The sequence below is a fragment of the Pituophis catenifer genome, unplaced genomic scaffold (genome assembly GCF_029215685.1).
Source record: "Pituophis catenifer annectens isolate HBS135680 unplaced genomic scaffold, rPitCat1.0.hap2 SCAF_97, whole genome shotgun sequence".
NCBI classification, from domain to species: Eukaryota; Metazoa; Chordata; class Lepidosauria; order Squamata; family Colubridae; genus Pituophis; species Pituophis catenifer.
Genome location: NW_027256977.1, coordinates 47,501 through 59,825, shown reverse-complemented (window position 1 = coordinate 59,825; position 12,325 = coordinate 47,501). Strand labels below are relative to the sequence as shown.

Below are 12,325 nucleotides of genomic sequence, written 5' to 3'. Positions count from 1 at the left end.
TTAACCGAAACTGGCTTCCCTCATTGTTGGAAGCTAGCTATGAAGGTTACAAATGGTTATTACGTAATCCCGGGATGCTGCCACCGTCATAAATACCGGACAGTTGCCAAGCATCTGAATTTTGGTAAGTGTGAAACCCTAACCCTAACCCATAAGTCATACATTTGCAGTACTGTCGAAACTTCGAATGGTCACTAAACGAATGGTTGTAAGTCGAGGACGATCTGTACTTTCCCAACCTCTCCACCATCTCTCAGAGTTGCTTACCGCAAAGCCGTCGGGCGCCTGTCCTTCCTGTCCCGGAAACGACGCCGTCATTCCCAGGAATCCAAATATTTTGTCCACCATGTCCGAATCATTCACAGGTTCATTCCGAGCCTTCTCCATCTTCTGCAGAAGTTCCTTCTTCCGACGAGCTTCCTCTTTCTCTTTGATCTCCCTTTCCGCGTCTTCTCGAGCCAGTTGGGCTAGGCGCACCTAGAAAGAACAACAACGAGGAAAGATTCACAAAAAAAAAACAGAATTATAGACTTTGGAGGTCTTCCTGCCCAAGCAGGACACCCTCTACCCGTGATGACGAACCTATGGCATGGGGAGCCATATCGGTGGGCGCGCGTGCGTTGCCCTAGCTTAGTTCCAGCACGCACAGCTGATTTTCGGGCCTTCCGGTCTCACCGGAAGTCGGCAAACGAGCCATTTCCTCTGGAGGGCCTCTGGTGGGGTAGGGAAGGCTGTTTTCACCCTCCCCAGGCTCCAAGAAAGCCTCTGGTGCCTGGGGAGGGCAAAAAACAGGCCTACTGGGTCCACTGTGCCATCGCGTGCTAAAAGTGGGGGAGCACGGGGGAGGGGTCGCACATGCATGCATGGGGGGGGTGCATTGGATTATGGGTGTGAGCAGGCATGCGTATGACGCCCCGTGCTCCCGCCCACTTTTGGCACGCGACGGCAAAAAGGTTAGCCATCACTGCTCTATACGATTCTGGACAAATGGCTCTCTTATCTCTTCTTAAGGACCTCCAATAATGAAGCACCCATCATAAGAATCTATGATTCTGTGACCTCCAAGGTCCCTTCCAATCTAGGAATCTATGCTTCTATGACCTACAAGGTCCCTTCCAGTCTAGGAATCTATGATTCTATGACCTACAAGGTCCCTTCCAATCTAGGAATCTATGATTCTGTGACCTCCAAGGTCCCTTCCAACTCTTGGAATCTATGATTCTATGACCTCCAAGGTCCCTTCCAACCCTAGGAATCTATGATTCTATGACCTCCAAGGTCCCTTCCAACCCTAGGAATCTATGATTCTGTGACCTCCAAGGTCCCTTCCAACCCTAGGAATCTATGATTCTATGACCTCCAAGGTCCCTTCCAGCCCTAGGAATCTATGCTTCTGTGACCTCCAAGGTCCCTTCCAACCCTAGGAATCTATGCTTCTATGACCTCCAAGGTCCCTTCCAGTCTAGGAATCTATGATTCTATGACCTACAAGGTCCCTTCCAATCTAGGAATCTATGATTCTGTGACCTCCAAGGTCCCTTCCAACTCTTGGAATCTATGATTCTATGACCTCCAAGGTCCCTTCCAACCCTAGGAATCTATGATTCTATGACCTCCAAGGTCCCTTCCAACCCTAGGAATCTATGATTCTGTGACCTCCAAGGTCCCTTCCAACCCTAGGAATCTATGATTCTATGACCTCCAAGGTCCCTTCCAGCCCTAGGAATCTATGCTTCTGTGACCTCCAAGGTCCCTTCCAACCCTAGGAATCTATGATTCTGTGACCTCCAAGGTCCCTTCCAACCCTAGGAATCTATGATTCTGTGACCTCCAAGGTCCCTTCCAGCCCTAGGAATCTATGCTTCTGTGACCTCCAAGGTCCCTTCCAACCCTAGGAATCTATGATTCTATGACCTCCAAGGTCCCTTCCAGCCCTAGGAATCTATGCTTCTGTGACCTCCAAGGTCCCTTCCAACCCTAGGAATCTATGATTCTATGACCTCCAAGGTCCCTTCCAGCCCTAGGAATCTATGCTTCTGTGACCTCCAAGGTCCCTTCCAAACCTAGGAATCTATGATTCTATGACCTCCAAGGTCCCTTCCAACCCTAGGAATCTATGATTCTATGACCTCCAAGGTCCCTTCCAACCCTAGGAATCTATGATTCTGTGACCTCCAAGGTCCCTTCCAACCCTAGGAATCTATGATTCTATGACCTCCAAGGACCCTTCCAACCCTAGGAATCTATGATTCTATGACCTCCAAGGTCCCTTCCAACCCTAGGAATCTATGAATCTATGACCTCCAAGGTCCCTTCCAACCCTAGGAATCTATGATTCTATGACCTCCAAGGTCCCTTCCAACCCTAGGAATCTATGAATCTATGACCTCCAAGGTCCCTTCCAACCCTAGGAATCTATGATTCTATGACCTCCAAGGTCCCTTCCAACCCTAGGAATCTATGATTCTGTGACCTCCAAGGTCCCTTCCAACCCTAGGAATCTATGATTCTATGACCTCCAAGGTCCCTTCCAATCTAGGAATCTATGATTCTATGACCTCCAAGGACCCTTCCAACCCTAGGAATCTATGATTCTATGACCTCCAAGGTCCCTTCCAACCCTAGGAATCTATGAATCTATGACCTCCAAGGTCCCTTCCAACCCTAGGAATCTATGATTCTATGACCTCCAAGGTCCCTTCCAACCCTAGGAATCTATGAATCTATGACCTCCAAGGTACCTTCCAATCCTAGGAATCTATGATTCTGTGACCTCCAAGGTCCCTTCCAACCTTTGGAATCTATGATTCTGTGACCTCCAAGGTCCCTTCCAACCCTAGGAATCTATGATTCTATGACCTCCAAGGTCCCTTCCAACCCTAGGAATCTATGAATCTATGACCTCCAAGGTACCTTCCAATCCTAGGAATCTATGATTCTGTGACCTCCAAGGTCCCTTCCAACCCAAGAATCTATGATTCTATGACCTCCAAGGTCCCTTCCAACCCTAGGAATCTATGCTTCTGTGACCTCCAAGGTCCCTTCCAACCCTAGGAATCTATGATTCTGTGACCTCCAAGGTCCCTTCCAAACCTAGGAATCTATGATTCTATGACCTCCAAGGTCCCTTCCAACCCTAGGAATCTATGCTTCTGTGACCTCCAAGGTCCCTTCCAACCCTAGGAATCTATGCTTCTGTGACCTCCAAGGTCCCTTCCAGCCCTAGGAATCTATGCTTCTATGACCTCCAAGGTCCCTTCCAACCCTAGGAATCTATGCTTCTGTGACCTCCAAGGTCCCTTCCAACCCTAGGAATCTATGATTCTGTGGCCTCCAAGGTCCCTTCCAGCCCTAGGAATCTATGATTCTATGACCTCCAAGGTCCCTTCCAACCCTAGGAATCTATGATTCTATGACCTCCAAGGTCCCTTCCAAACCTAAGAATCTATAACTCTATGACCTCCAACGTTCCCTTCCACCCCCAAGAGTCTATGAACTTACTTGATGTTTCTTTTCTGCTTCCTCCTTGGCTTTCTTCGCACTCATTTCCTTCCTCAGCCGTTCCTCTTCCAGCAGACGTAATTTTTCTGCTTCCAGCCGTCGGTAATACTACAGAAAGAAACGCAATATTTGAGATATTTGATTGTGAATGTATTAACAGCGGCTAGAATTGTGTTTGCTAAAAACTGGAAAAATGAGGAAATACCAACGCAAGATGAAGTTATTAAGAAAATCTGAAATGAGCAAATTGACATTTGAAATTAGAGAACAGGAAGACAAACCATATTACATGATATGGGATTTATTTTATCAATGGCTCGATAATCAGACATGGAAACGAAATACGAGAGATGAAATGAATGCCACAATATAATACATGAAAATATTTTTTATGGGATGAAAAGGCCATTGTTAAATAAAGGAAAAAAAAATGAGAACAATGATATAAAGATATAGTATATTAGATGGATAATATGAGAAATTAGAAAATTAGTAAATAATGAATATGGGATGAAGCACAAAAGATTTGTAACCGATCGGCACACTGCAATGGATGAGGGATGTTTTATGTTTTGTTTAAAAATAAAAAATTTAAAAAAGAAAGAAACGCAATATTAGCACTAGGCCTGTGATGGTGAACTATGGCATGTGTTCCAGATGTGGCACTCAGAGTCCTCTCTGTGGGTACGCGCACTGTTGCCAGCTCCTCTTCCGGGTTCTGGTGCGCGCATGCACGCCGGCCAGCTGGTCTTCACGCGAAGACCAGATGCACGCCGGAACCCGGAAGAACAGCTGCCCGGAAGAATGGCGCACATGTGCACCGGCCAGCTGCTGCCTTCCGGGATTCCGATGCTCCTGTTTTGGCACTCGGTGCCGAAAAGGTTAGCCATCACTGCACCAGGCAATCCATGGATTCATTTTACCAGCCAGCCTTTCATCTTTCCTGGGGTGCGTGTAGATGAAATGGTTGAATGGTTGAAGTTAGGGATAAACGAGATGGAGTTTGGAGATGTGCAAAGTGCATTTTTTTATTATTATTATGATGATGGTTGGTCACACAATCAGCCCAAACGTTTAGACTGGATTTGGCCTTTTCATCGCCTCAGCCATCACATTTTTAATAGTTTCTCTGGCTATAGAATACAAAGGAAAATCAAAATAATAGGGAGGAAAAAAAAAAGAGGGAAAGCGTAGGGCAAAAGGAATAACCTTTTTTTGTACATACTTTGATGTTTTAATGTTTTTGATGGTTGTAATGTTTGTTTCTGTTTTTATTGTTTTGAAAGTTTTGATTGTAATGCGTGTTTTGAATTGTGAGCTGCCCAGAATCAAATAAATAGGAAAAAAAGAAAGAAAAGAGCCTTGGTAGTACAGTGGTCTAAAGCACCCTGTTATTAAGACCAGCTGCCTGCAATTACTGCAGGTTCGAATCTCGCCAAGGCTCAAGGTTGACTCAGCCTTCCATCCTTTCTAAGGTACGTTAAATGAGGACCCAGTTTGTGGGGGCAATAAGCTGACTTTGTATAAATATACAAAAGGATGAAGGCTATTGCTTAGCGCATTGTAAGCCACCCTAAATCTCCGGAGAAGGGCGGCATATAAATCAAATTTTAAAAAAATAAAATAAAAAATAAAATAAAAAATAAAATAAAAAATAAAATAAAAAATAAAATAAAAAAGCACTGACCTCCGATTCTTTTTAGCGCAAGTAACATAAGATAATAACATTTACAGCCTCAACTTTTTACTTCTACATAATAATATACACTAGCCACGCCTATAACAACAATCCTATCTAATCAGCAAAACCCACTCTGGACAAATGGCGATTTGCGATTGTGTTGACATGCAGAAAACAACACATATGTATACCTGCCCTTTGTGCCCAGATCCGTGCATACCTAAGCACAACAGAACACAATTAATGTTGCTAGTTTCTGGGCAAGATCTGTTTCATGTGTACATCTTTTAATCTTCTATTTAATAGTTCAATTTTTATGTCATATAGCAGTGATGGCTAACCTTTTTGCCATCGCGTGCCAGGAAGAGGGGAGGCGGGGGAGGTTTGTGCATGCGTGGGCCCACACCCATAATTCTATGTGCCCCACCACGCACATGCGAGTGTGGCCCCCTTCCCCCCCCACTCGTGGCACGCGATGGCCCGGTAGGTCCGTTTTTTTCTTTCTCACCTGGCTCCAAATCCTCTCTATGCATCTGGGGAGGGCACCCCTCCCCACCCCCTCGGAGGCAGGAAGTTGGGAAACAGGCTGTTTTGGGCCTCCGAGGGGGTGGGGAAGGCTGTTTTCGCCCTCCCCAGATGCATAGAGAGGATCTGGAGCCAGGGAGAAGGAAAAACAGGCCTTCCCCCCCTCCCCCAGGCCCTCTTCTGGTGGGCCCAAAAGGACCAAAAATCAGCAGACGGAGCTGAGCTGGCGTGCCAGGCAACATGGCTCTGTGTGCCACCTGTGGCACATGTGCCATAGGTTCGCCATCACAGTCATATAGCATGCCTTATTTTAATTGTGATGCTTCTAACACGAATGAACAAACAGCAAAACTCAAAATCAAAGTTTCATATTTTTTTCACCTCAAGCACAAGGTCCAGAAACGGTTTCCAAGTTAGAAGTTGTTTGTTTGTTTGTTTACTAAAACAGTCAGTTTTAGCCATTTAGTTTCTGGGCAAGATGCGTTTAATTTGTACATCTTTTAATCTTCTATTTTATCGTTTAATCTTCGTGTCGTATAGCATGCCTTATTTTAATGCTGACATGAATAAACAAACAGCAATGCCCAAAATCAAAGTTTCATTTTTTTCCCCCCACCTCAAGCACAAAGTTCAGAAATGGTTTCCAAGTGAAAACAAAGTTAGTTATGTTCTTTTCTTTGACTAAAACAGTCAAATTTAGTCATCTCCTAACGCCAACAGTTTTTCCAGCCGGTTGTGACATTTTTATCACCTACCCAGTCCTTCCCTAGGATCTAGGATAGGCAGACGTTGTTAAAAAAGTCTCCTTGTAGGATGTCAGCTCTCCGACCAAGAAACGATTCCCACTCTGGACCTTGTTGGACCTTTGAGGGTTCTGCGTGCGAGTCTTACCTCCCCCTTCAGCCGTTTATAGAGCCGCCGGGCAATCATCCCTCGTCCGTAGGCCTGGATGGTGAAGACCGCCCAAAGACGATGACGGAAAGCGCGACGCACCAGGAAGCCCCGGCACCTGGCCTGGAATTCAATAATACGCTGGCGAGCCATGTGGTACTGCCGGTGGAGTTTGCGGGAACGGTAGAGCGCTTGGAGCCTCAGGAAGCCGATTCTCATCTGGAATCAGGAATCACGAAGGACCGATTACAAAAGGGAGGGAGGCAGATTTGTGAACATGTGAAATTGGGTATCTCTGTGTAGGGACATAATAATAGTAGAATAGGTAGAATTACTGGGACATCATAATAACTTGATGTTGGTGTTTCTGTAAGAATTGCTTTGCTAAAAAGTGGAATTGCCTCGGCCATTTGCTCCTACCAGCGATCTCACTTTCTGTTATCTTGTTTTTCTGTAAAACTCTGAGCCTGGTACCTCTGTTGCTAAGCTCTCAGCCCTCCTGTTCCTTGCTGCACAGCCAATGCCATGCTACAAGGAAGGCATGGGCCAGGGTGCCAGAATTGGGTATTCTGAAGGTATAAAAGCACGCAAGGTGTGGCTATTCCTCACATTGTATCTGTATCTTGGTTTGTATGGATGGATGTAGGTTTGGTTTTGTAACCCAACGAGACAGACACAGACTTCAGAGGATAATCAGAACTGCAGAAAAAACAATGGCTACCAACCTTTCTTCCATGGAGGACCTGTATACTGCACGAGTCAAAAAGAGGGCTGTGAAAATATCTACAGACCCCTCGCATCCTGGACATAAACTGTTTCAACTCCCACCCTCAAAACGACGCTATAGAGCACTGCACACCAGAACAACTAGACACAAGGACAGTTTTTTTCCCGAACTCTTCCATCACTCTGCTAAACAAATAATTCCCTCAACACTGTCAAACTATTTACTAATTCTGCATTACTATTAATCTTCTCATCGTTCCCACCACCCATCTCCTCCCACTTAGGACTGTACGACTGTAACCTTGTTGCTGGTATCCTTAAGATTTATATTTTAAAGATTTATATGATGTTTGTGTATCTATATTTTTCTTGATTGTACACTGCCTTGAGTCCTACGGGAGAAAGGCGGTATAGAAATAAAATATAATAAATAAATAAATAAATAAATAAATAAATAAATAAATAAATAAATATTGACTGTTTCCTAATAGGATTTGATTCGGAGGTGGGTTTCAGCAGGTTCTGACCAGTTCTGGAGAACCGGTAGCGGAAATTTTGAGTAGTTCGGAGAACTGGTAGTAAAAATGCTGACTGGCCACGCCCCCATCTATTCTCTGCCTCCCGAATCCCAGCTGATCGGGAGGAAATGGGGGTTTTGCAGTATCCTTCCCCTGGAGTGGGGTGGGAATGGAGATTTTACAGTATCCTTCCCCTGCCACGCCCACCAAGCCACGCCCACCAAGTCCTGCTGCAGATGTAGATTATATCCAATCTGAGCCTTGGTAGCACAGTGGACTAAAGCACTGTTATTAACAACTGCTGCTTGCAATTACTGCAAGTTCGAATCTCCCCAGGCTCAAGGTTGACTCAGCCTTCCATCCTTTCTAAGGTAGGTAAATTGAGGACCCAGTTTGTGGGGGCAATAAACTGACTTTGTATAAATATACAAAAGGATGAAGGCTATTGCTTAATGCATTGTAAACCGCCCTGAGTCTCCAGAGAAGGGCGGCATATAAATTAAAGCAAAATAAAAATAAAATAAAATAAATATCCGCTTTGCGGTATTAACATCCGAAGGTGGCCAAGGATAGCATCTCGGCAACATTCAGACATACTTACAGCCTCGTAATTTCGTCGGCAATTGTGGCCTCTCCAATTCCGTTGGATCATGAGCGCCGCATTCCTCACTTTCAAGAAATGAGATCTGGGAAGAAAAATCGTAATATCTGTTCGACGCGTTTGTCCTTGGAGAGGGTCTTTATCCACTCTGCTTCCTGCTTAGCAACCAAACACTTCACTCCCTCACGAACGGATGACGTTACCTACACTGGGAAGGAAAGGTCTGCAGGAAAACAAACCCAGCTCAAGAGAAGATCAAAAAATCCAATCATAAGCGGATTGTCTTTTAAAGGGGGAAAAAATGAAAACGTAGGCACTGACATCAGCGTTGTGGAGAAACAGAGTCAACTCGTGAATTGCGGAATCAAAATTTGTTTGGTTTCGGATCGCAAGCATTCAGAAGAAGGCGGTTAAAAATTAGCCACGATTGCATGATCAAAAGCTGGTCTGTTTTTACACCCGTTGCACAGACAATGCACCTAAAAGAGTGCAAAGCTTCAAGTTCAAGACTTGGCTTTTTAAACACCCTTCCTTGCTCGCTGCAAATTTTGAATTTTTCTTCTCGTTGCAATCGCAGAGAAAAAAATTCACCGAAGCTGCTTCTTGTTAATGAGCTCTTGCCCCCAAAATACAGTCATTCAGCGAGTTAAAAATGTCAACATTTCAAAGGTCATTTTAGCAGGTCCTCAAATTATGTATGTAAAGTACCGTGTAGTCCTCGACTTACGGCCACAACGGAGCCCCACATTTCTACGGCTGAGCGAGAGAGTTGTTAAAGGGGGGGGTCTTGCCCCGTTTTACGACCTTTCTTGACACCGTTGTTAAGTGAATCGCTGCAGACGTCAGCAGAAGTCAGCAACACTGTGGTAAAGTGAATCTGGCTTTCCCCATGGCCAGAAAGTTGCAAAATGGGATCACGTGGACCCCGAGACACCGTCATAAATATGAGTCAGTTGACAAGCCTCCGAATTTTGATCATATGACCCTGGGGATGCTGCAACGGTCATAAGTGTGAAAAACGGTCACAAGCCGGTTTATTTTTTTAGTGCCGTTTTAACTTTGGTCACTAAACGAACGATTGCAAGTCGAGAACTAACTGCAGTTGTCCATTAGCATAGTGCCGTATGGCAAACGCCATATCTGTGGGCACACAAGCATTGTCCTAGCTCAGCTCCAGCGTGCGCCAGCCAGCTGATTTTTCGGGCCTTCAGGCCGACTGGAAGTCAGCAAATAGGCCGTTTCTGGCCTCCAGAGGACCTCCGGGGCTGGGGGAGGCTGTTTTTGCCCTCCCCAGGCTCCAAGAAAGTCTCTGGAGCCTGGGAAGGGCGAAAAATGGGCCTACTGGGCCCACCGATAACCTTATTGCCGTCGCGTGCCGAAAGCAGGGGCAGCGAGGAAGGGGTTTTGTGCGCATGCGCCGGGGGGGCATTGAATTATAGGTGTGGCCACGCGGGCACACAACCCCCCCGCGCTTCCCCCGCTTTTGACACGCGACAGCAAAAAGGTTAGCCGTCACTGGCCTAGTGTGTTGTCCAGCCACTTTCCACAAAACTGTAATTTTTTTCTTCTTCTTAGTGGATTCTTGTTTTTCTGAATTCAGGAAGAATGTCTTATCAGAAACTTCAACTAGGACAAAGTTGACTTCCTTCCCAGACTCCCAAATCCTCTCCAAACATACTTCAGACCAAAATTAGAAATTTTTTTCCCCATTGCTGTTTTGAGAAGGACGTATCGCCCACAGCTCCCTTTGCCTCAAGCAGGCCGAATACAGGTAGTCCTCAAATTACGACCACAATAGAGGCCCAAATTTCCGTCGCCAAGCGAAACAGTCTTTAGGTGACATTTGCCCTATTTTTACGACCTTACTTGCCACGGTTGTTAAGTGAATTCTCTTGCCGTTGTTAAGTGAATCTGGCTTCCCCATTGACTTGGCTTGTCGGAAGGTCGCAAAAGGGGATTGTGTGACCGCGGGACGCTGCAACCGTCATAAATATGAATCAATTGAATCAAGTATCTGAATTTCGATCAAGTGACCACAGGAACGGGGGCAACGATCGTATCAGTGTAAAAAAACGGTCATAAGTCACTTTTTGCAGTGTCGTCGTAACTTCAAACGGTCACTAAATGAACTGTTGTAAGTCGAGGATCACCTGTAGCCCTGAGATTGGTTATAATAACAGAAATCTTGCAAGTCTGTTTCTGCTTGACTTCTTTCCCCTTTTCTGCAGTGAGATGGGGAAGTTTCTGTCCAGGCTGTGTCCAAATATTATCTGAGTAATAGAATCACAGAAGGGACCTTATGGGTCATCTAGTCCAACCCCCTGCCGAAGACCCTACACCATTTCGGACAGATGGCAGTCCAGTCTCTTCTTGAAAGCCTCCAGTGATGAAGCTCCCACAACTTCTGAAGGCAACTTCTGTTCCTTCAGTTGATTGTTCTCACTGTCAGGAAATTCCTCCTTATTTCCAGGTTGAATCTCTCCTTGATCAGTTTCCATCCATTGCTTCTTCTCCTGCCTTCAGATGCTTTGGAGAATAGCTTGACCCCCTTCCTCCTCTCTATGGCAGCCCCTCAAATATTGGAAGATGCTCCCATGTCTCCCCTGGTCCTTCTCTTCACTAGACTAGCCAGGCCCAGTTCCTGCAACCGTTCATCGTCTGTTTTAGCCTCCAGTCCCCTCATCATCCTGGTTGCTCTTCTCTGCACTCTTTCTAGAGTCTCAATATCCTTTTTTATAGCGTGGTGACCAAAACTGGATGCAGGACTCTAGGTGTGGCCTTACTAAGGCTTTACAGAGTGGTAGTAGTACCTGCCTTGATCTTGATTGAATCCCTCTGTTCATGCAATTTAGGATTGCATTGGCTTTTTTGGCTGCCACTGCACATGGCTGGCTCCTATTTAGCTGGTTGTCCACTAAGACTCCAAGATCCATCTCACAGCTACTGCTAGTAAGCCTGGTTTCACCAGTCTATATGTGCACTTTTGGTTTTTTTGCCTAAGTGTAAGAAAGTTCAATCTCTTCTTTAAAATCCACAGAGGAACCTGAATACAATTTCAAGGTCAGTAGCGTTGCCAATTTCTAAAATCATGTTTAACTTATCCATGACGCATAGAAGAAAGGAAATCTTGGAAGGTTTCCTTGGGAATACAAAACTTTTCCCACCACGCTCACAATTTAATAATAAAAGAGCCTTGGTGGCGCAGCAGACTAAAGTGCTGTTAAGTAGCACCAGCTGCCTGCAATTACTGCGAGTTCAAATCTCACCAGGCTCAAGGTTGACTCAGCCTTCCATCCTTTCGAGGTAGGTAAAATGAGGACCCAGATTGTGGGGGCAATAAGCTGACTTTGTATAAAAAAGAACACCGCTTGGGGGGGGGGAAGCCCTACTAAGCAGGTATATACAAAAGTATGAAGGCGATTGCTTAATGCATTGGAAGCCACCCTGAGTCTCCAGAGAAGGGCGGCATATAAATCGAACCAATAAATAAATAAATAAATTCCCAGATTACATTTCACACCAAGAAATATTAGCCCAATCTGTACCAACCTGTCTTTAAATCCACGAACTACTTTCTGAATAAGGATAACCTTGTCGGTAATGGCTTTGTCCCGTTCAATTTCTAACAGCATATCATGGTGATCCTGGAAAACATAAATATTAGGGTTAGGGTTAATTAGGATTAGATCCTGGCTGAATGGCAGCAAAGAAGGGCTTGAAGTAATCACACGCACAAAAAAAATCATTTTATATTCCGAAATCAGAGAGAGATGAAAAAGAGACCTCTCAGGCAGTCCTCGACTTATGGCCAAAACTGAGCTCCAAAATTTCCGTTGTTCAGCAAGGAAGTTGTTAAGTGAGTTTTGCCCCATTTTATTACAG

General features: G+C 45.2%; 1 protein-coding gene across 1 annotated transcript in view; it reads right to left on the bottom strand.

Annotated features, from left to right (window-relative positions):
• LOC139326720 (unconventional myosin-VIIa-like) overlaps positions 1 to 12,325 on the bottom strand; it is a 104,524-nt gene that overhangs the window by 47,485 nt on the left and 44,714 nt on the right. Inside the window, 5 exon segments of the mRNA XM_070956573.1 lie at positions 268 to 477; positions 3,502 to 3,609; positions 6,599 to 6,817; positions 8,444 to 8,528; positions 11,993 to 12,087. Of these exon segments, the coding sequence (XP_070812674.1) occupies positions 268 to 477; positions 3,502 to 3,609; positions 6,599 to 6,817; positions 8,444 to 8,528; positions 11,993 to 12,087 (717 nt within the window).